Genomic DNA, 24,743 nt, shown 5'->3' with positions numbered 1-24,743 from the left:
TTCAACTGTGATTCCTAGATCTAGATTCTTCTATAAGCAGAAACATCCTCCCATTTTACTCTGTCAAGATCCCCCAAATGTTTATAAATTTCTATCGTCCCATCTCACTCTTCTAAACTCCAGGGGTTGCAAGCCTAGTCTGTCCAATCTTTCTTCACACAACACTCCTATCCCAGTTACTGAATGCTTGCCTCCTTCCCCAAATTGTTCTTTTCAAAGAACTCAATATAATGTCTCAAGCATTGGCTCCTAATTTTCATGTTCAATTTCTCTCATAATAAACAATAATTTTCTGTAGTTTTCCTAATTACTTGCTGTAACTGCATTACAGCCCTTTGCGAATCATGCATGAGAATACCAAATCGCTCCACGTCTCAGAGCTCTGCAATCTCTCATTATTTGGATATTATACTTTTTTTCCTGATAAATTGGGCAATTTCTTATTTTACAACATTTATCATTTATAATTTCTTAATTAACCTGACCTTTGCCCACTCGTGTAACCTACATATATCTTCGGAAGGAGATGAGGAGAAATTTCTTTAGTCAGAATGTGGTGAATCTGTGGAATTCTTTGCCACAGAAGGCTGTGGAGGCAAAGTCAGTGGATATATTTAAGGCAAAGATAGATTCTTGATTAGTAAGGGTGTCAGAGGTTATGGGGAGAAGGCAGGAGAATGGGGTTAGTAGAGAGAGATAGATCAGTCATGATTGAATGGCAGTGTAGACATGATAGGCCGAATGGCCTAATTCTACTATCACATGATCTTATGATATATCTGCTTATGCTCTGCTTATATTCTCAGCACATCTGTGATCAGAGAACAGAGCTAATGATTCCAGTTAGTAACATACCTGTATAAATAAAAATATTCCCAGCCAACCTTCCAGATTGATTTCACATATTTTTAATAATTAGTCACCGATAGTCTAGGAAGGTGAATAGTCACGACCGCCCCGACGTGCAGCAGCAGCGTCTTCGCCCGCACCGGATCGCGGGACTGGGGTCGGCCCGCTGCGGACCTTTCACCGTCCGGCGCGGCCTGGAACGTGGCAACTCCAGCAGCCTGACCGCGGGAGAACACGGCAGGGGAAGAGAAATGACATTCTGGCCTTCCATCACAGTGAGGAGAGGATTGGAGGAGACTCACTGTGATGGATGTTTCTTTTTTTTTGTGTTGGTTGGGGTGGGTGTAATTTGCTTATTTTATTGCTCTTATTGTTGGACTGTGGGTGACGAAATCTCGTCCAAAAGACTTGTTTTTTGGATGACAAATAAAGGTAATTCTGATTCTAATTCTGATTCATTTCAACCCATCTTTTACACCTGAGATTTTAGACTAATTTTCCTGAAATGTTTGTGTGTGTGCTGACTGGTGTCACAACTTTTCTTCTGCAGTTGACAACCATTACCTTATTCCATATTACGCACTGTTTACCTCTCGGGCTTTCTTCAAGAGCTTTCCCCTTTCACTATCTATGTGATATACCGCGGCACGGTAGCGCAGCGGTAGAGTTGCTGCTTTACAGCGAATGCAGCGCTGGAGACTCAGGTTCGATCCTGACTACGGGTGCTGCACTGTAAGGAGTTTGTACGTTCTCCCCGTGACCTGCGTGGGTTTTCTCCGAGATCTTCGGTTTCCTCCCACACTCCAAAGACGTACAGGTATGTAGGTTAATTGGCTGGGTAAATGTAAAAATTGTCCCTAGTGGGTGTAGGATAGTGTTAATGTGCGGGGATCGCTGGGCGGCACGGACTTGGAGGGCCGAAAAGGCCTGTTCCCGGCTGTATATATATGATATGTTATGATATAATCCTGGTTATTTTCTAAGGGGAGATAACCTAAAGCCAGCTGCAATTTTATCTAAGGAAAATCTAAACTAATGTCTCAATATTAGGATAGAAATATTGAACTGGACAATTCTGAAAAGGGAATGGAGCAAATAGAAAGACTGTAATCTGGTTAGCTCACTTAGGCTGGAGGGTGAGTTTATCGCACTCTACAACACATAACACATTAAAATAATTTTTTTGTTTGCCCCACTTTGCAGCACTGAATTAAAAAGTCAATAGCAAGTTTTTTACTACCTCATAAACATTTACACTGAAAAACAGGGCCAAAAGGTATCCTGCCTCATATTCTGCACCAAGATTATATGGGCCTGACTGACATACCCCTCCTAAGATCGCGTAAGACTTGGACATTATTTTGTACCTGAATATACTGGGTCTCGATTTTTGCACTGAATTTCATTGAGCCCCATTTTAAGGCGTATATCAGATTTGACTTTCCTCTCCCAGCCTAGTGGTATTGTAGTTTGAAAGATACAGCATGGAAACAGGCCCTTCGGCCTACAAAGTCTGACTCGATCACCCCACTTTCTCATCCACTCTCTACGCACCGGGGCAATTTAATAGAGGCCAATTAGCCCACAAACCCTCATATCTTTGGAGTGTGGGAGGAAACCGGATCACCCAGAGAAAACCCACACAGTCGCAGAGAGGACGTGCAAACTCCACACAAACCAGCTCTACTAGCTGCGCCACTGTGCTGTCCTCAGTGAATTGAAAGAATCCATAGGAAGTTGAGCCTAGTTGGGAAACTACATGTGTAATTTACCCTGATCTCCATTATACATTCATTTCCAGTACAGGACTGATAGCGGCTTGCTTCTGCATACTCTGGACGGACAGTGCTGTATATTATACCAGTGTGTGGCTTGTACTTTAATTTTCACCTGTTTTATCCACTCATTTTCAGCCAGACATGTCATTTGTTTTGTGTCTTTTACTTAAGCCGACTTGCGCATCACTTTTTTCCCTAGCAAAGTGAAGTGAAGCATATTTTGATGGAAAAACTCATAGAGAATCAATCCTTTGGCGAGATCAGCATTATTCTTAGAGAACCATTCACCTGCACGATTATCACAGCAACAGAAGTTGAACTTGGAGTTATTTCTGAAAGTGATTTATTAGGTAATGATAAATAACTAATTATTTTAATTTACTGAATGTCCCGTTGTATTGCTTTGGCGAGACGGCACTGGAAATATTGTGGATAGTTTTTAATTTCTTACCTAAAGAAAGATTTTTTTACAGCTGACCAAGACATTGGTAAAGCCACATTTGGAGTACTGTGTACAGTTCTGGCCGCCCTGCTACAGGAGGGATGTCATTAAACTGGGAAGGGTGCAAGAAAGATTTGTGTGGATTTGCGTTTTAAGGAGAGGATATATTTTAGTTTAGTTTAGAGATACAGCGCGGAAACAGGCCCTTCGACACACCGAGTCCGCACCGACCAGTGATCCCTGCATATTAACACTATCCTACACACACTAGGACCAATTTTTACATTTACCAAGCCAATTTACCTTCATACCTACTTCTTTGGAGTGTGGGAGAAAACCGAAGATCTCGGAGAAAGCCCACGCAGATCACGGGGAGAACATACAAACTTTGACAGCAACTGAAGTGGGGATCGAACCCAGGTTTCCGGTGCTGCAAGCGCTGTAAAGCAGCAACCACCACTGTGTCACCATGCCGCCCTAGGCAAGGGACTTTTTTTTCCTGGAGCATAGGATGGGTGACCATATGGATGGGTGAATTATGAGGGGCATAAATTAGGTGAATAGCCACAGTCCTTTCGCCAGGGTTAGGTAATCTAAAATTAGAAGGTATAGGATTAAATTGAATGGGAAAATAATTTAAAGGGTGGGCGGTGTGTACATGGAGGAAGTGGTATAGTTTTGATATTTACAAGACACTTGGACAGCTACAAGAATAGGAAATGTTTGGAGAGATATGAGCCCAGGCACAGGCAAGTGGGACTAGCTTGGTTAGGCAATTTGGTTGGCATTGACGAATTGGACCAAAGGGCCCGTTTCTGTGCTATATTGCTCTATGACTGTATAATTCTTCTTTTTTTTCACAGGACTTGAAGAAGTATATCGAATGCTTATTCAACAAACAGCAGAACCAATCTTGGGCAACCTCACTCAGGTGAGTGAAACTGTGCATTCATTTTTTAACAAATGGTTGTTATACATTCTAAATTATACATTATACACTATACATTATACATTTAAAATTTCATTGGTGAATACAAACCTTGGTGCAACAATAGACAATAAATAGACAATAGGTGCAGGAGTAGGCCATTCGGCCCTTCGAGCCAGCACCACCATACAATGTGATCATGGCTGATCATTCTCAATCAGTACCTCGTTCCTGCCTTCTCCCCATAACCCCTGACTCTGCTATCTTTAAGAGCTCTATCAAGCTCTATCTTGAATGCATTCAGAGAATTGGCCTCCACTGCCTTCTGAGGCAGAGAATTCCACAGATTTACAACTCTCTGACTGAAAAAGTTTTTCCTCATCTCCGTTCTAAATGGCCTACCCCATACTCTTAAACTGTGGCCCCTGGTTCTGGACTCCCCCAACATTGGGAACATGTTTCCTGCCTCTAACGTGTCCAACCCCTTAAGAATCTTATATGTTTCGATAAGATCCCCTCTCATCCTTCTAAATTCCAGTGTATACAAGCCTAGCCGCTCCAGTCTTTCAACATATGACAGTCCCGCCATTCCGGGAATTAACCTAGTGAACCTACGCTGCACGCCCTCAATAGCAAGAAAAAGGGACTGTGCGGGTCGATCGGGGACGAGCTGTCTGTCCGTGGGCGTGGGGAAGAGAGTGGAAGTTTTGTTGCCTCCATCACAGTGAGGGGGTGTTTGGAGTCACTGTGATGGATGTTTGTGTTGGGGTCATGTGTCTTGTGTTCTTTTTTTTTTGTGTGTGACTGCTGGAAATGTAATTTCGTTCGGTACCTCGGTACCGAATGACAAATAAAACTCTGTATAATATCCTTCCTTAAATTTGGGGACCAAAACTGCACAAAGTACTCCAGGTGCGGTCTCACTTGGGCCCTGTACAACTGCAGAAGGACCTCTTTGCTCCTATACTCAACTCCTCTTGTTATGAAGGCCAACATTCCATTGGCTTTCTTCACTACCTGCTGTGCCTGCATGCTTCCTTTCAGTGACTGATTGACTTGGCACTACAGTGGAATTGTCCAAGTAGCTGGCCTGCAAATTATATTTGAATTTGACAACATTATTTCCACTCAAGATAGAGGAGAGCTACAAAAGGTCCAAATATTTTTAAATACTTGCAAAATCTAATGAAAATATAAAGCTAAAATAAGATGCTAGATGGACACAAAATGCTGGAGTAGCTCCGCAGAACAGGCAGCATCTCTGGATAGGATTGGGTGATGTTTCTGGTCTAAACCCTTCTTCAGACTGAGAGTTAGCGGAGAGGGAGACACAGATAAGGAAGGGTAAAGTGTGAAAATGAGACATCAAAGGTGATAAAACTCAAGGAAAATGTAGAATAGATCATTGTTAGCTAGGGGAAGGTGACAACGAAGCATACAGAGATAAAATTTAATCAGGAGGCCATTTAGACTGGTCGGAGAACTAGGATGGGGAGGGATGGAGAGAGAGGGAAAGCAAGGGTTACTTGAAGTTACAGAAGTCAATATTCATACCACTGGGGTGTAAGCTGCCCAAGCGAAATATGAGGGGCTGTTCCTCCGATTGCACTGGACCTCACTCTGACTGTGTAGGAGGCCCAGGACAGTTTGACCAAAATAAATTACGATAACTTTATTTTAACAAAACTGCAAATGATTTTTTAATAATAATGGCTCCTCTCAAAAGTTAAAAATCATTTTTGGATGTTTACTATCCCTCTGTTTAGTTTTTTAATTTAGAGATTCTAGTATTTTTTAGTTTTTAGTTTATAGATTGTATAGATTTTTTTAGTTTAGAGATTCTAGTATGGAAACAGGCTCTTCGGCCCACCAGGTCCATGCTGACTATTGAACACCTGTTCACACTATGTGTAGGAAAGAACTGCAGATGCTGGTCAGACTGAAGAAGGGTCTCGACCCGAAACATCATCCATTCCTTCTCTCCAGAGATGCTGCCCGTCCCGCTGGTTACTCCAGCATTTTGTGTCTATCTGTTCACACTAGTTCAATGTTATCCCATTTTCGCATCCGCTCCCTACACACTAGGGGAAATTTACCTACAAACTCCCACGTCTTTGGGATGTGGGAGGAAACCAGAGCACCCAGAGAAAACCCACGTGGGTCACAGGGTGAATCTGCAAACTTCACACAGACATCACCCGAGGTCAGGATTGAACCCTGTGGGGCAACAGCTCTACCCACTGCGGCATTGTGCTGCAATCTTGAGAAATCTTTTGAATCCATATGCATCTCTAGAATATCTTGGCAATTCTTCAGTAACAGTATAAAATTGCAAGCAGCTGTTTTTTTCCTTCAGAAAACTTAATTAATAATGTTGATAAATAAAATTCCCTGGGCATAAAGTTATGGGGCATTAGAAAGAATTGTAAATATTCAGGATAGGAAGGTAGGTATTTCAACTTGAAATATGCAAACCTTGCTGCAGGAGCTGGTAATTTTCATTGATGGAATTAGATAGTGCATCTGATCATTTGTGGACGACAGAGTTTGTATTTGAACTATTCATTTTGATTTCATAGAACATGGAACAAAGAACGGTACGGCACAAGAACAGGCTCTTCGGCCCATCATGTCTGTGCTGAACATAATGCCAAGCCCACCTCTCATCTGCTTGCATATAATCCATATCTCCCCATAGTCAGCATGGTTTGATGCAATGAGACGGGAATGGACTAGGACAGACTGGCAAATTATACTTAAAGGGTTGATGGTGCATATGCAATGGCAAAGATTTAAAGATCGCATGGATGAATTAGAACAATTGTTCATCCCTGTCTGGCGTAAAAATAAAACAGGGGAGGCGGCTCAACGAGGGAAATTAGGGATAGTGTTAAATCCTAGGAAGAGGCATGTAAATTAGCCAGAGAAAGCAGCAAACCGGAGGACTGGGAGAAATTTCGAATTCAAAGGAGGACAAAGGAGTTAATTAAGAGGGGGGAAATAGAGCATGAAAGAAAGCTTGCGAGGAATATAAAAACTGACTGTAAAAGCTTATTTAGATATGTGAAGAGGAAAAGATTAGTGAAGACAAATGTAGGTCCCTTACAGTCAGAAACAGGTGAATTTATAATCGGAAACAAGGAAATGACAGACCAGTTAAACGTACTTTGGTTCTGTCTTCACTAAGGAAAACAATCTCCCAGAAATACTAGGGGACCGAGGATCTTGCGTGAGGGAGGAACTGAAGGAAATTCACATCAGTCAGGAAATAGTGTTAAATAAACTGTTGGGACTGAAGGCAGATGAATCCCCAGGGCCTGATGGTCTGCATCTAAGAGTACTCAAGGATGTGGCCCTAGAAATCGTGGATGCATTGGTGATCATTTTCCAATGTTCTATAGACTCTGGATCAGTTCCTGTAGACTGAAGGTTGGCTGATGCATCCCCACTTTTTAAGAAAGGAGGGAGAGAGAAAACAGGGCATAATAGACCAGTTAGCCTGGGACATCAGTAGTGGGGAAGCTGCTCGAGTCAATTATTAAAGATGTAATAGCAGTGCATTTGGAAGGCAGTGACAAGATTGATCAAAGTCAGCATGGATTTATGGAGGGGAAAATCATTCTACTTGTTACATCCTCAAAAAATTCCAGAAGAATTCTAATCTTCTGGAATTTTTTGAGGATGTAACAAGTAGAATGGATAAGGGAGAAGCCAGTGGATGTGGTTTATTTGGACTTTCAAAAAGCCTTTGACAAGGTCCCACACAAGAAATTAGTGCAAAATTAGAGCACATGGGGTTGGGGGTAGGGTATTGACATGGATAGAGAATTGGTTGGCAGACAGGAAGCAGAGAGTAGGAATGAACGGGTCCTTTTCAGAATGGCAGACACTGACTAGTGGGGTGCAAGGCTCAGTGCTGGGACCCCAGTTATTTACAATATATATTAACGGTTCAGACAAAGGAATTAAATGTAACATCTCCAAGTTTACGGATGCCACAAAGCTGGGTGGCAGTGTGAGCTGCGAGGAGGATGCTATGAGGATGCAGGGTGACTTGAATAGGTTGGGTCAGTGGGTAGATGCATGGCAGATGCAGTATAATGTGGATAAATGTGAGGTTGTCCACTTTGGTGGCAAGAACAAGAAGGCAAATTATTATCGGAATGGTGTCAGATTAAGAAAAGGGGAGGTGCAATGAGACCTGTGTGTCCTTGTACATCAGTCACTGAAAGTAAGCATGCAGGTACAGCAGGCAGTGAAGAAAGATCAAGATCAAGATCAAGATCAAGATAGCTTTATTTGTCATCCAATATTGGACGAAATTCGGTCACCCACAGTCCAACAATAAAAGCATTAAATAGGCATTCAAATTACACAACCCCAAAACCCCCAAAACACAGTCCAACAATAAAAGCATTAAATAGGCACTAAAATTACCCAACCCCAAAAACACACAAAAAAAGAAACATCCATCAAAGAAACATCCATCACAGTGAGTCTCCTCCAGTCCTCTCCTCACTGTGATGGAAGGCCAGCAAGAGGCATGTTGACCTACATAGTGAGAGGATTTGAGTTTAAGAGCAAGGAGGTTCTACTGCAGTTGAGACCGCATCAAGACTATTGTGTGCAGTTTTGGTCTCCTAGTTTGAGGAAGGACATTCTTGTTATTGAGGGAGTGCAGCGTAGGTTCACCTGGTTAATTCCTGGGATGGCGGGACTGACATATAATGAAAGAATGGATCGACTGGGCTTGTATTCATTGGAATTTAGAAGGATGAGAGGGGATCTTATAGAAACATATAAAATTCTTAAGGGATTGGACAAGCTAGATGCAGGAAACATGTTCCCGATTTATTCACAAAATGCTGGAGTAAGCAGGTCAGGCAGCATCTCGGGAGAGAAGGAATGGGTGACGTTTCGGGTCGAGACCCTTCTTCAGACTGATGTCGGGGGTGGGACAAAGGAAGGATATAGGTGGAGACAGGAAGATAGAGGGAGATCTGGGAAGGAGGAGGGGAAGGGAGGGACAGAGGAGCTATTTGAAGTTGGAGAAGTCGACGTTCATACCACCGGGCTGCAAACTGCCCAGGCGAAATATGAGGTGCTGCTCCTCCAATTTCCGGCGGGCCTCACTATGGCACTGGAGGGGGCCCATGACAGAGAGGTCAGACTGGGAATGGGAGGGGGAGTTAAAGTGCTGGGCCACCGGGAGATCAGTTGCGTTAATGCGGACCGAGCGCAGGTGTTCAGCGAAGCGATCGCCGAGCCTGCGCTTGGTTTCGCCGATATAAATAAGTTGACATCTAGAGCAGCGGATGCAATAGATGAGGTTGGAGGAGGTGCAGGTGAACCTCTGTCTCACCTGGAAAGACTGTTTGGGTCCTTTGATGGAGTTGAGGGGGGAGGTAAAGGGACAGATGTTGCATCTCGTGCGGTTGCAAGGGAAAGTGCCCGGGGTTGGGGTGGTTTGGGTAGGAAGGGACGAGTGGACCAGGGAGTTACGGAGGGAACGGTCTCTGCGGGACGCAGAGAGGGGAGGGGATGGGAAGTCTATCCCCTACTCCCAATTCCTCCGTCTACGCCGCATCTGCGCCCGGGATGAGGTGTTTCAGACTAGGGCTTCCGAGATGTCCTCGTTCTTCAGAAAACGGGGCTTCCCCTCCTCCATTATAGATGAGGCTCTCACTAGGGTCTCTTCTAAATCCCGCAGCTCCGCTCTGACTCCCCCTCCCCCCACTCGCAACAAGGACAGGATCCCCCTCGTTCTCACCTTCCACCCCACCAGCCAGCGGATCCAACATATCATCCACCAACATTTCCGTCACCTACAACGGGACCCCACCACTGGCCATATCTTCCCATCCCCTCCCCTCTCTGCGTTCCGCAGAGACCGTTCCCTCCGTAACTCCCTGGTCCACTCGTCCCTTCCTACCCAAACCACCCCAACCCCGGGCACTTTCCCTTGCAACCGCACGAGATGCAACACCTGTCCCTTTACCTCCCCCCTCAACTCCATCAAAGGACCCAAACAGTCTTTCCAGGTGAGACAGAGGTTCACCTGCACCTCCTCCAACCTCATCTATTGCATCCGCTGCTCTAGATGTCAACTTATTTATATCGGCGAAACCAAGCGCAGGCTCGGCGATAGCTTCGCTGAACACCTGCGCTCGGTCCGCATTAACGCAACTGATCTCCCGGTGGCCCAGCACTTTAACTCCCCCTCCCATTCCCAGTCTGACCTCTCTGTCATGGGCCTCCTCCAGTGCCATAGTGAGGCCCGCCGGAAATTGGAGGAGCAGCACCTCATATTTCACCTGGGCAGTTTGCAGCCCGGTGGTATGAACGTCGACTTCTCCAACTTCAGATAGCTCCTCTGTCCCTCCCTTCCCCTCCTCCTTCCCAGATCTCCCTCTATCTTCCTGTCTCCACCTATATCCTTCCTTTGTCCCACCCCCGACATCAGTCTGAAGAAGGGTCTCGACCCGAAACGTCACCCATTCCTTCTCTCCCGAGATGCTGCCTGACCTGCTGAGTTACTCCAGCATTTTGTGAATAAATCGATTTGTACCAGCATCTGCAGTTATTTTCTTAAACATGTTCCCGATGTTGGGTGCATCCAGAACCAGGGGTCACAGTTTAAGAATAAGGGGTAGGCCATTTAGGACTGAGATGCAAAAAAACCTTTTCACCCAGAGAGTTGTGAATCTGTGGAAGTCTCTGTCACAGAAGGCAGTGGAGCCCAATTCACTGGATGTTTTTAAGAGAGAGTTGGATATAGCTCTTAGGGCTAACAGAATCAAGCGATATGGGGAGAAAGCAGGAACGGGGTACTGATTCTGGATGATCAGCCATGTTCATATTGAATGGCAGTGCTGGCTCGAAGGGCCAAATGGCCTACACCTGCACCGATTTTCTATGTTTCTATATCTATATGCCTATCCAGAAGTCTCTTAAGTGCCACTATTGTATCTGCCTCAACCACCACCCATGGCAGTGAGTTCCAGGCACTCCCCACTCCCTGTGTGAAAAAACTGCCCGCTAATTTCCTTTAAACTTTGCCTCTCTCACTTTAAAGTTTACTCCCTTAATTTTGATTTTTCCATCCTGGGAAAAGGGTACTGAATCTATCCTATCAGTACGTCTCATACTATTATATAATTCTGTCAGGTCTCCCTGCAACCTCTGGCGTTCCAGAGAAAACAATCCAAGTGTGTCTAACCTCTCCTGGTAGCTAAAACCCTCTAATCCAGGCATAATTCTGGTAGACCTCCTCTGCACCCTTTCCAAAGCCTCCAAATCCTTCCTGTATTGGGGCAGCCATAACTGCATGTAATACTCCAAATGCAGCCGAACCGAACCAAATGAAGTCCTATAAAGCTGCATCATGACTTCCTGACTGTTAACCGCAATGCCTAAACCTATAAAAACAAACATACGAGATGCCTTCTTTACCACTCTATCTACTTGAGTTGCCACTTTCAAGGGTTTAATGAGATGGACCCCAAGATCTCTCTGTACATCAATGCGGTTAAGGGTCATGCCATTAATTGTATATTTTCCCCATACATTTGACTTCCCAAAATGGAACACATCACACTTGCACATTGCTGTAGCAATCCTGGTGTCATCTGCAAACTTATTAACCAATCTGTTTAGTTTTATGTAACGGTCATTTACATTTATATACTAGACGACCCGTTGGGTCCCGTTGTTACTAAAGGTTCTCTGGGCGCGCCGCAGCCGGGCCCGGAAACCCTCGCCCAACTGCCCACGCGTGGATATCGGGCCCGGCAACCCTCGCCCAACTGCGCAGGCACAGCTGCCTGGCCCGGCAAATGGGAGTGCACTGCGCAGGTGCGGCTGCCGGGCCGTTGAAACTCCCCCGTGGCCTGGGGCGGGCGAGGGGGAGAGGAAAGGGGAGAGGGAGCCACTCACCCCGGCCGCAGGCGGCCATCACAGTGGCCAGCAGCAGGAGAGCGACCGCAAGACGCTGCGCCATGTTCGTCCTGCCGGTGGCCATCTTCTTTGACCTTCTCTCTTCCGCCACGCTGCACCCACAGATGGGTCAGGCAGGGGGCACGCTGGGACGGGTGCCAGTCTCCCTCCCCCGTTGTGATGCCATAATAGATCAAAATGACAATCTCAAAATGGCGATCTCATATATAACCCGTTGGGTTCCCATTGTGATGCCGAACACGGAAATATTAGATCAAAATGACTTGTCCCATTCACAGTATAAAGTTTATTAAAGTTTATAAAGTGAATAGCTTTTAAAATATAACGAAAATTGATACTGCACACCGCAGGCGAATGGTGAGTAAGGTGGGCCTAAAATTGTTGTGCTATCGTGTACTGTTTTGGCTGTAATTCGGGAACATACATACATACATGCAAGTAGTGTAGGAAAATAACTGCAGATACTGGTACAAATCGAAGGTATCACAAAATGCTGGAGTAACTCAGCAGGTCAGGCAGCATCTCAGGAGAGAAGGAATGGGTGACGTTTCGGGTCGAGATCCTTCTTCAGACTGAAGAAGTCACCCATTCCTTCTCTCCTGAGATGCTGCCTGACCTGCTGAGTTACTCCAACATTTTGTGATACATACGTACAAGATGAGCGTTTTAGTAATATAATATAGATATCACAACAGCAGAGGTCTCAGCACATATCTCTGCGGAACTCCACTGGTCACAGAATACTGTCCTTCCACCGTTCAGTTTGGGAGTGCGATTTTGGGCGTGAGTTTTTTTGGTTTCTGCCAAATTGGGAGGGGTTACTGACTTGAAATGTTAACTCTGTTTCTCTTTCTACAGAATTTTCTCTGGTTACCATTGTACCCTTGCACTATGGAATCTGGCTGCCATCTGCTTAATACTTAATTGATTGTTAAAATCGAGACAAGCTATTGTTAACATTTCACAATCAAAACTAAGAAATAAACTATGTCTGCAAATTTTGAATTATATGTTTACAGGGCGGCATAGTGGCGCAGTGGTAGAGTTGCTGCCTCATAGCACTAGAGACCTGGGTTCGTTTCTGACTAAGGGTGCTGTCTGTGTGGAGTTTGCATGTTCTCCCAACATGTTGCTCCGGTTTCCTAGGTTAATGGACTTCTGTAAATTGTCAATTGTTAATTGTTCCTAGTGTGTTGGATAGTGCTTAGTGGTCAGCGCAGGCTCAGTGGTGCCAAAGGGCCTGTTTCCACGCTGCCAACTATAATGTCTAAAATCTAAAAAGACATTAAAAAAATAATTTTTTTTTTTTAATTGCAGGAAGAAGTCAATAACAGATATATATTTCTAGAAAAAGAGAAACAATGGAAACGCTTTAAGGTAAATGCATTAAAAACAAATGTTTTTATTGAACTGGATTGAGATCGGGGCATTTCATTTTTTATTCTGCAAATGCCAGTTAACAGATGTTTTCTCAGAATTTTATGACTGAAGAATTCCTTCAAATAACATTAATGACAGGATTCTAGATAAGGGGGTACCATCATTCATTCATGCAATCAGATTTACAATTCTTGAAAAATAGACAATGGAGTTTGGAAGAAAACAGAGGAAATTATTCCAGACTAGAGCTTCAAGAGCTTCAAATTTTTCAGAGGCAGACAGGACCAGAAAATATATTGTATCTGGATCCAGCCTCAGCTAAATTTGGTTTAGCAAAGGCCTAAATAATATCATTATAACATTGGGGTTAACCCAACTTTTTAGAACTGAAATAAAAGTAGAAAATGTTGAAATCTCGCAAGGTTGCAGTTGAATGTCAGTTTAATTCTACCTCCCTTCTACCTCCCACTCCTATTCTGACCTACATGCATGTGTCCTCCATTACTTGAAGGCCAATATGAGCTTTAAAAACAGCACTTCAATTTCTTTCCATGAATATTGCAGCCTGCCACACTGAGTGCAACACCTTCATTCGATACGATACGATAGAACTTTATTTATCCCAGGAGGGAAATCTAACTAACTCTCGCTGTTTGTGTCAGAGTTGATTAAATGGGTCATCTATCATAGCTACTAACTACCTCACTGAAGATCCATGACTATCTTTAATGGGACTTCAATGGACTTTATCTTGCACTAAACCATGTATCTGGACATTATGGACAGCTCAATTGTAATCATGTACTAGGACAGGTTGGGCCCGTTGGGCCCAAAGCTCTCCTGCATTGGTGTAGCACCCTCCCCTCCCCCACTCCCCACCCCCCCCCCCCACTCACCCACTCCATCCCCCCTCAATGCCCCTTTTGCCCCCCTCCACCCCCCCTTATCCCCCCCTCCTCTCCTCACCCCCCCCATTCTTAGGGGCTCTCCGGCACTCCCACCCTTTCCCCCTTCCCCTCCCCCCCACTCACCCACTCCACCCCCCTCAAACCCCATTATCCCCCCCTCCTCCCCTCCTCCCCTCCCCCCCTCCTCCCCTCCTCCCCTCCCCCCCTCAACCACTCACCCACTCCATCCCCCCTCAACCCGGGCACCCAGGATCTTGGAGATCATTCACCAGCAGCAGCAGCTCAACGGCTCAGGAGCAGCGGCAGTTCGACGGCTCGGCAGTTCGACGGTGACGGCTGTTGCTTTGAGCGGGAAGAAGCCCCGGCAGACAACCAGCGCACTTTGAGCGGGAAGAGCCGGCGACCAATCAGAGCAGCGGCGGCGCTCTCCCCACGTGTGACCCGGACCAATCGGGCGTTGAGCGGGAGGTCGGAGCCAATAAATCGACCCCACGTGAACGTCGGAGCCAATAAATCGACCCCACGTGAAGGTCGGAGTCAATCAATTGACCCCACATGGGGAGGGAGCAGCAGGAGCCAATCAGAATGGTCGCCACTCCCGTCACTCGGGCAGGTCCCACCCCCCTGCACTCCACTCGCCATTGCCTGCCATTCTGAAAGGGACCCGTTTATTTCTACTCTTTGTTTCCTGTCTGCCAACCAATTCTCTATCCATGTCAATACCCTACCCCCAATACCATGTGCACTAATTTTACCCACTAATCTCATGGGAGGGGGCTTATCAAAGGTTTTCTCAAAGTCCAGATACACTACATCCACTGGCTCTCCTTCATCCATTTTACTTATCACATCCTCAATAAATTCCAGAAGATTAGTCAAGCAGGATTTCCCCTTTATAAATCCATGCTGACTTGGACCAATCCTTTTACTGCTATCCATTTGCGCCGTTATTACTTCTTTAATAATTGACTCCAGCATCTTCCCCACCACTGATGTCAGGCTAACTGGTCTATAATTCCCCGTTTTCTCTCTTGCTCCTTTCTTGAAAAGTGGGATAACATTAGCTAACCTCCAATCCACAGGAACTGATTTTGAATCTATAGAACATTGGAAAATGATCACCAATGCATCCATGATTTCTAGAGCCACCTCCTTGAGTACCCTGGGATGCAGACCATCAGGCCCTGGGATTTATCAGCCTTCAGTCCCATCAGTCTACCCAATACTATTCCTTGCCTAGTGCAAATTTCTTTCAGTTCCTCTGTCTCCCTAGATCCCCTGTCTTCTAGGAAATTTGGGAGATTGGTTCTTTCTTCACTAAGGAAGACACAAACAAAGTATCTGTTCATCTCTTGCCATTTCCTTGTTCCCCATGATAATTTCACCTGTTTCTGCCTTCAAGGGACTCACATTTGTCTTTACTAATCTTTTTTCTTTTAACATACCTAAAAAAGTTTTTACTATCCTTCTTTATATTCTAGGGCAGCTTCCCCTCGTACTTCATCTTTTCAGCCTGTATTGGCCTTTTTGTTACCTTCTGTTGTCCTTTGAAAGTTCCCCAATCCTCTGGCTTCCCGCTACTCTTTGCTATGTTGTACATCTTTTCTTTTAGTTTTATTCCATCCCAAACTACCCTTGTCAGCCACGGTTGCCTCTTGCTCCCCTTAGAATCTTTCTTCCTCTTTGGAATGAAATGACCCTGCGTCTTCTGGATTATGCCCAGAAATTCCAGCCATTGCTGTTCCACCATCAGCTCCTCTCTCATGTCTTCATAGTCCCCTTTGTTCAACTTTGTTCAGCATCTATTATTCAATTTTATTTCAATATTGACATTGCTAAATCAATTTCCCATGCTACCCTAATTGTTCTTGTCATCAGTAAACCATATGGTCTCTCTGTTTGATTTTTCCATTTAGTGTGGTCATGGCCTTCAGTTCCTGAGCTCCAGGACAATGCCTTGTGTACCTTCCATACCATTGTTTTGGATATTCATTTCAAACTCCTGTTGGACTTCATCATCGTTATCAGATCTCACTCTTCTGCCAAAAGTTATGACTATTGTATAAAATAAAGTTGGCACTGGTGTCAGTTCTGAACTGCTGTTTGTCCCCACAATCCTTTTTCCTTCCTTTCACATCACTCAAATTCCAGACGTTGTCTTACCACTGATTCTTGCTTGGACCTTCAACTTCTATACTCTTTCTCTCATGCCATTGCTAAACATGACCTGTACATAGATCCACGTTTAGATGTCTTGACCTGACAACATTGCTGATTGATTTAGGGCAAAACCTAGCTGACATAGAAAATGGCTTAGGTAGACATAAAATGCTGTGTTATTCCTGCATTTTGTGTCTATCTTCGGTGTAAACCAGTATCTGCAGTTCCTTCTTATATATAAAAAATGGCTTCTCTCCTTAGGTACCGGGTATTTTTCCCTATCAATATCCTGCTCTTTTTGTCAGAAATAATATTAAATACATTTCAAAAATAGTATAATAAATAGTGTAACTTCAATATAAAGGTATAATTTACACGGTCAGATCAATAAGCCAGAGATACAGATCATTGTGCATGAAGATAAGGACGTTCAATCTTAAAACGTAATTCAGATTTTCAGGTCATTAACTTAACTAACAAAGTCAGAAATGCTATCCTATGGGCTAACTCGGCATTGATTTTTTTGTTCTATCTAATTAAGCTTGTCTTGTAAGATTTAGCCTAAATCTTCTTTGGTTAATGAGGCCGCATCTCTAGGATAGAAACATAGAAACATAGAAAATAGGTGCAGGAGGAGGCCATTCGGCCCTTCGAGCCTGCACCGCCATTCAATATGATCATGGCTGATCATCCAACTCAGTATCCCGTACCTGCCTTCTCTCCATACCCCCTGATCCCTTTAGCCACAAGGGCCACATCTTGTGAGATGTGAGATACAGTTCCCATCTGTTGCAGAAATGCATACTGGATCCAACATAACTCTTTTAAAAGTGGGATAGAGGGCTTCCCTTCAGATTAATGTGGGACATTGCTGTGAGAGGATTCTATGTTGTTTGCAAAAGGAGGTTTGGTTTTTATGTCTTCTTTGTAATGCAGTGCTCTGAGAATGTATGTACAATCATGCCTTTTTTTAAAATTGCATGGTACTCCACTACGGCAAGGGGGGCTGGCATGAGGAATTAATAGGTATCCTCTTGTACGGTATTTCAAAGTCAGAAATTAAAGAGCATGGGAATTTTAAGAGAGTGCAGATGTTGTTTTTTTGAGCAAAAAACAAACTGCTGGTGGAACTCTTATAGTGTAGGAAGGAACAGCAGATGCTAGTTTACACCAAAGATACAACACAAAATGTTGGAGTAACTCAGCGGGTCAGGCAGTATCTTTAGCGAGATGGAATGGGTGACGTTTTGGGTCGAGACCCTGCTGGTGGAACTCAATGGGTCAGGCAGCATCTGTGGAAGGAAATGAACAGATGGCGTTTCGGGTTGGAACCCTTCTTCAAACTGATTACTGAGCATGTTTTGGGGCAAACAAATTTGAATAATTTTATGTTCTTTCAATTAGCCCACCAAAACTTTTTTTATGCATTGTAAACCTATGCAACAAGAATTGGGTGCCCCACCAATTCAAATCTGCTTCCCTAACTCCTCATCAAACTAAACAAACTCAGAGAAATGGTTTTCTCAATGACGCATGCTTGTGATCTCTGAGAAGCGAGAACTCCAAAAATGTATGATTGGAGATTTTGGGATCACAAATGAGATGGGCACAGGCCAATTGTTTAAGGTTTAAATGTTAACTAGACCAAGTGGACCCGTTGGGCCCAAACCTCTCCTGCATTCGTGCAGCACCCCCCTCTCCCCCCCCCCCTCCGCTCACCCCCCTCCCTCCCCTCCTCTCCCCTCCCCCTTCCCCCCCACTCCATCCCCCTCAACCCCCCTTTTATCCTCCCTCCCCCCCCCCATCCACCACCCTACCTCCACCCTCCCTCCCACCCTTGGAGATAGATTTAAACTTTAAAATGTGAATAACTTTAAAAATATAACACCGATTTCAATTAGCACCAAAGGGATGACGGTGAGTAAGGCGGGCCTAAAATTGTTACGCTATCGTGTACTGTTTTAGCTGTAGTTCAGGAACAAACAAACAAACAAATGAGAGTTTTAGTTTATAGACTAGACCTAGTGGACCCTTTGGGCCCATTCCTCGTGGAGGGGAGACAGGGAAGGGTAGAGGGTGCCACTCACCTCAGTGGCCCCATTCCTCGTAGAGGGGAGACAGGGAAGAGTACAGGGTGCCACTCACCTCAGCGGCCCCATTCCTCATAGGTTTTCCATTGTGACCTTGGAAAATCGTGTTTTTTCTTTAAAATAAATTGCTTAATTTTTATTTTTTTTAATGAACCTCAATGAAATAGTATTGAGTAAAATGAAATTCAAATGGGACTTTGCTTTGCAGAATTCATTCCAGGTAGTATTAATCTTGCTTTCCTGGTATCATGTATGTTCCAGAAACAGACTCATTAAGCCTATTATTGGGCTGTCAGTTTCAGATTTCCAGCATCTGCAGTTCTTTTTATTTCAATTACCATGATGTTTTTTAGTCCCAGGTGATGATAACATTATTTTTATTTAAATCATTTGCTCTTGGCGTATTTATACTTCCAAAAGGATATGGCCACCTTTTGATTTGGAGTAAACTCATCCTGGGTTAGATATTGGATAGTGATGCCAAACATGCTAGGAACAGGACACACAGTTTGTATTTTCACGATGGCATCTTTGCCTGCCAGAAAGCAGCTTACCATTAAGAATTCATCACAAAATTAATGATGAGATCCACTGGCGGTCTCCCACAGAATGGCACAACTACTCATAGTATACGTTAATAGTTTCATAACAGAGTGGTTTATGTTCACTTCTCCTTAGAAGTTGGCTTATAAAGGCTCAGTCAGCCAACTGAACCATCCCACCAACAACTAGAGAGCAGTCCTGAGCGACCAGCTACCTCGTTGGAGACACTCGGACTATGATTGGACTTTACTGGACTCTATCTTGAACTAAACGTTATTCACGTTATTCCCTTCATCATGTATCTGCACACTGTGGATGGCTCGATTGTCATCATGTATCTGCACACTGTGGATGGCTCGATTGTCATCATGTATTGTCTTTCTACCGACTGGATAGCACATAACAAAAGCTTCTCACTGTACCTCAAACACGTGACAATAAACTAAACTCAACTGAACTCAATTTGATAACAGAAGCCTATTGAAGAAGTTCATGTTTAAAAATCTTGGGAATACTTGCTCTGCGGTCAAATGCTTTAGGACCCATGGTTCTATCCATGACCGCATAGATTTTCTCGAGCTGCTCCAATTTCCTCCTTCATTCTAAAAGATGTACAAGTTAATTATCTATTATCTATCATACGTTACCCCTAACCGTAGATAAATGATAAAAAAGAATGAAAGGGAAGGATGATGGGATGTTTGAGAGACCATGAATTGCTGGGATTCAAAGAACTAAAGAGAGGGAAATGGGACTGGTGTACTGTAACTGCTCCATTCACGCCAGCATGGACTCAGTGGACTGCACTGAGTGCTATTATAAGGTGGGAAGATACGTGACCCATTAGTGGGCTTTAATTGCAACTCCAATTTCTGCTTCAAGTAGGTCTTTTGACATGATTCATTGAAAGGTTAACTTTCCAGTGACTAATTCTCATGCATTCTATTAGGCATTTTCGGAAAGCCATACACTGACAGCTTTTGATTACAATTGTAACAATTGTATTGCACTTGGGCCTCTATATTTGTGGTGCAGCTCAAACAGAACAGAGGCTTGCCATTACATCTAAACAGCTCAGACAGAAATATTTCCCACAGGAGTTCTCTGACCCAGGAATTTCAGTCACCGCAAGGACATATGCTCTGACACAGATGGCTGTGGAGGCTAAGTCAATGGATATTTTTAAAGTGGAGATTGATATATTCTTAGTATGGGGTTATGGGGAGAATGCAGGAGAATGGGGTTGAGAGGGAAAGATAGATCAGCCATGATTGAATGGCGGAGTAGACTTGATGGGCCGAAAGGTCTAATTCTGCTCCTATAACTTATGAACATGAAAAGTTACCTTGATATACGATTGGTTAGGAATGGATGTGTTGAGCTATGGTTAGGAATGGATCTGTGGAGTAAGATTGAATTCACATCTTCTATCCAAGTGATAAAAGGGCTCACCATGTGTGAAGTCTGGAAAATTCCTTCATTTGAGGACGAGCAGTCTTGTGGTATTGGGTTTCTGAATTTAATGGATATTAATTTCATTTGAAGAGAAAAATTAAGATTGAAAGTTCAAATTCACCACTGTGTTGAGATCAAGTTCTCTATTAAATTAATTGATGTCAAATGGGCTAAAATTTAAAAGTGTTGTATTATTCTGGCCTGCTTCTAAACAATAAATGAAAGCTCATTTGATGATCCCATTTGGGTAAATTTTGTATTAAGCTTGACTAAATGAAGCTGACCTATTATCGAGCGGTCGTTATTTAAATCGGTTCTCTCCAAGATATCATAGATTATATTGTTTGTAGTATTTTCTGTTGTCTCATTGGAAAAAAGGGGTATTATATAAACAAACTAATAATTTGCAATTGCCCAATCTGCAGTACTTCCTTAACTAATGTAACATTGTGAAGATGAACACCAGAAATGTAAAGGTCGTTCCTGGGTTAAGGCAGGGTTCCATTCGTAACCAGAACTTTAGACATTGGAGATGCAGTACGGAAACAGGCCTTTCGGCCCACCGAGTCCGTGCCGACCAGCAATCACCCCAAACATTGGCTTTTACCTAGCCAATTAACCTACAAATCTAGACGTCTTTGGAGCGTGGAAGGAAACCGGAGCTCCCGGGGAAAACCTAAGCAGGTCACGGGGAGAACGTACAAACTCCAAACAGACAGCACCTGTAGTCAGGATCGAACCTGGGTCTTTGGTGCTGTAAGGCAGTAACTCTACTGCTGAGCCACCACGCCACCTTCCTAAGAGGAATTGGGTATGGCAGTAACAACTGGACCTGTCTGCAATGCCCACAACCTGAGTTTAAATAAAGAATCATGCTGACAATTTATTAACACCAGTTTAGAATGCTTAACTTCCAAGCCACTGATAGTCCTGTGCATTTAAGTAAAATAATGTGGTATTATTACTAGTGAAATGTTACTCTTATGTTTGATAAAGAAGAATTTTGATTTTGTTTGTTCCCTTCTTTCCCATTAGGATAAAGTGATCAAGGAAACAATTTTGTACAGAGGAATAAAACCAGGCATTGGAAAATGGAAGTGTAACTGCACTAAAAAGAAACTGTAACTGCAGTAAAAACCTCAAAGAAAAATCCCTCTCCTCCATTTTAAGTGTTTAACTGGATGATGAAGGATGGAAAAACAGGATGTATCCTAAACATCTAATTTTCACCGACTATCTGGAGTCTGACATTTGTGCTGCCACTTCTCATTATTTTTAGCAAAGAGGATTCTTCTTTCTGTACAACAGGAAACCAAATATTATCCTGATCATTTCCTTTACGATGTACTGCTATGGCAATGAATGACTCATAAACAATGTGCCTGATGTGATTTTTCATAATTTTCTTCGCTTTTCCCACTTCTACTTCGTATCTTGAGCAGAGAAAAGAATTATTGACCGACCCTTGGGCAAATTAACCTTCAATGAAAGGCATAGGCTAAAAGATATGTCAATTAAATCGATGTTTCTTCATTAGAGTTATGTTTTTATGCCTGGTATTATTTATTTAAAATGTTACTTTGCCGAATCTTAAATGTAAAGTTATATGCCGTGTAACCACAAAGCTGTTAAGATAATCCCATAGCAACCAAGAGGTTCTCATAACAGCAACCAAACCAATTTAACATAATTGAAGAACAGAGCTGGTACATACACCAAATCAAAACCAATTCTGAGCATATGTATAATGTTACAAATCAGGAACCAGGGTGGGCCTCATGGCCTCTCAAGCTTGCATCATTCGTTAATAAGATCATGACTGATCATGATTATTTATTGAAAAGGACACAAAGTGTGGGAGTAACTCAGTGGGTCAGGCGGCACCTCCAAAGATATTGCCTGACCTGTTGAGTTACTCCAGCACTTTGTGTCCTTTTTTGTAAACCAGCATCTGCAGTTCCTTGTTTCCACATGATTGGTTATAAACCATGAATTATAATACAGTGCATTCAGAAAGTATTCAGACCCCTTCACTTTTTCCACATTTTGCTACATTACAGCCTTATTTTAAAATGGATTAAAAAAAATGTTTTATCATCAATCTACACACAATACCCCATAATAAAAAAGCAAAAACAGGTGTTTAGAAATTTTTGCAAAGCAATTAAAAAGAAACAACTGAAATGTCACATTGACACAAGTATTCAGACCCTTTACTCAGTACTTTGTTGAGGCACCTTTTGCAGCAATTCAAGCCTCAAATCTTCTTGGGTATGACGCTACAAGCTTGGCCACCTGTATTTGGGTAATTTCTCCCATACTTCTCTGCAGATCCTCTCAAGCTCTGTCAGGTTGCACTGCTATTTTCAGGTCCCTCCAGAGATGTTCGATCGGCTTCAAGTCCTGACTCTGGCTGGGCCACTCAAGGACATTCACAGACTTGTCACAAAGCCACTCCTGCGTTGTCTTGGCTGTGTGCTTAAGGTCGTTGTCCTGTTGGAAGGTGAACCTCTGCCCCAGTCTGTGGTCCAGAACGCTCTGGAGCAGGTTTTCATTAAGGTTCTCTCTGTACTTTGCTCCATTCATCTTTCCCTCCATCCTGACTAGTCCCCCAGTTCCTGCTGCTGAAAAACATCCTCACAGCATGATGCTGCCACCACCATGCTTCACCGTAGGTATGGTATTGGCCAGGTGATGAGTGGTGCCTCTTGGCATTGAGGCCAAAGAGTTCAATCTTGGTTTCATCAGACCAGAGAATCTTGTTTCTCATGGTCTGAGAGTCCTTTGGGTGCCTTTTCCAAGCGGGCTGTCATGTGCCTTTTACTGAGGAGGGCTTCCGTCTGCCCACTCTACCATAAAGGCCTGATTGGTGGAGTGCTGCAGATATAGTTGTCCTTCTGGAAGGTTCTCCCATCTTCCCAGAGGAACTCTGGAGCTCGGTCAGAGTGACCATCAGGTTCTTGGTCAAGGCCCTTCTCCCCCGATTGCTCAGTTTGGCCAGGTGGCCAGCTCTATGAAGAGTCCCGGTGGTTCCAAAGTTCTTCTATTTAAGAATGACAGAGGCCACTGTGCTCTTCGGGACCTGCAATGCTGCAGAAATTGTTTTATACCCCTCCCCAGATATGTGTCTCGACACAATCCTGTCTCGGAGGTCTACCGACAATTCCTTCATCTTCATGGCTTAGTTTTTGCTCTGACATGCACTGTCAACTGTGGGACCTTATATAGACAGGTGTGTGCCTTTCCAAATCATGTCCAATCAATTTAATTTACCACTGGTGGACTCCAATCAAATTGTAAAAACATCTCAAGGATAATCAATGGAAACAGGATGAACATAAGCTCAATTTTGAGTATCATAGCAAAGGGTCTGAATACTTATGTAAATGTGATATTTCAGTTATTTCTTTTTAATTACTTTGCAAACATTTCTAAACACCTGTTTTTGCTTTTTTATTATGGGGTATTATGTGTAGATTGATGATAAAAAAAAAAGAATTGAATCCATTTTAAAATAAGGTTGTAACATAACAAAATGTGGAAAAGGGAAGAGGTCTGAATAGTTTCTGAATGCACTGTATATGTTGTTCACGATATAAAAATGACTTGGATGTAAATATAGGCGGGTTGGTCAGTAAATTTGAATGAATGAATGAATGAATGAATACTGAATCATCCTACTGCAACCAGAGAGCAGTCCTAAAGTTTGCAGATGACACCATGATTGCTGGGGTCATGGACTGTGAGGAAGGCTGTCAAAGTATATGGATGGTAGTTATCTGCATGCTATGTTGAGCAAAACCACAAGAAATTGTAGGGAGTAGTTGATGTAGCCCAGTCCATCACACAGACTAGACTTCCCACCATTGATTCCATCTATACTTCGCACCGCCTGGGAATGTAGCCAACATAATCAGAGACTGGTCTTGCCCCAATCATTCCTTATTCTCCCTGTTCCCATTTGGCAGAAGGTACAGAAGTTTGAAGTGTGAAAGCATACACCACCATGCTCAGGAACAGCTTCTTCCCCTTTATGTAGGAAAGAACCTTCGATTCTTCCCCTTTGTGATTGGGTTTATGAATGGTCCCTCCATAAACTAGGGTATTGACCAATTCATTTCTACCCCTTTGTGGACATTGGACATTGTCTATGGAACTGATGCACAACAATGCTGAGAACTATATTCTTCGAGCTGTATCTTCCTCTTTGCACTCCCCATTATACTTGAGATTGATAGTATTTACGTATAGTAT

At 43.5% G+C, this 24,743-nt stretch overlaps 1 protein-coding gene across 4 annotated transcripts in view; it reads left to right on the top strand.

Annotated features, from left to right (window-relative positions):
• cnbd1 (cyclic nucleotide binding domain containing 1) overlaps positions 1–22,027 on the top strand; it is an 82,796-nt gene extending 60,769 nt beyond the window's left edge. For 3 of the 4 annotated variants that reach the window (XM_078397238.1, XM_078397239.1, XM_078397237.1), the window contains 4 exons: positions 2,827–2,977; positions 3,933–4,000; positions 13,271–13,330; positions 21,525–22,027. In XM_078397238.1, coding sequence (XP_078253364.1) covers positions 2,827–2,977; positions 3,933–4,000; positions 13,271–13,330; positions 21,525–21,614 — 369 coding nt within the window. In that variant the 3' untranslated portion in view covers positions 21,615–22,027. The remainder of the gene's footprint in view (positions 1–2,826; positions 2,978–3,932; positions 4,001–13,270; positions 13,331–21,524) is intronic. The other variant, XM_078397240.1, reaches the window with a different exon arrangement.
• Positions 22,028–24,743: the final 2,716 nt, after the last annotated feature.

The sequence above is a fragment of the Rhinoraja longicauda genome, chromosome 4 (assembly GCF_053455715.1).
Source record: "Rhinoraja longicauda isolate Sanriku21f chromosome 4, sRhiLon1.1, whole genome shotgun sequence".
Taxonomy (NCBI): domain Eukaryota; kingdom Metazoa; phylum Chordata; class Chondrichthyes; order Rajiformes; family Arhynchobatidae; genus Rhinoraja; species Rhinoraja longicauda.
Note: the sequence above shows the minus strand (reverse complement) of the source record. Positions and strands in the feature narration are given on the sequence as shown.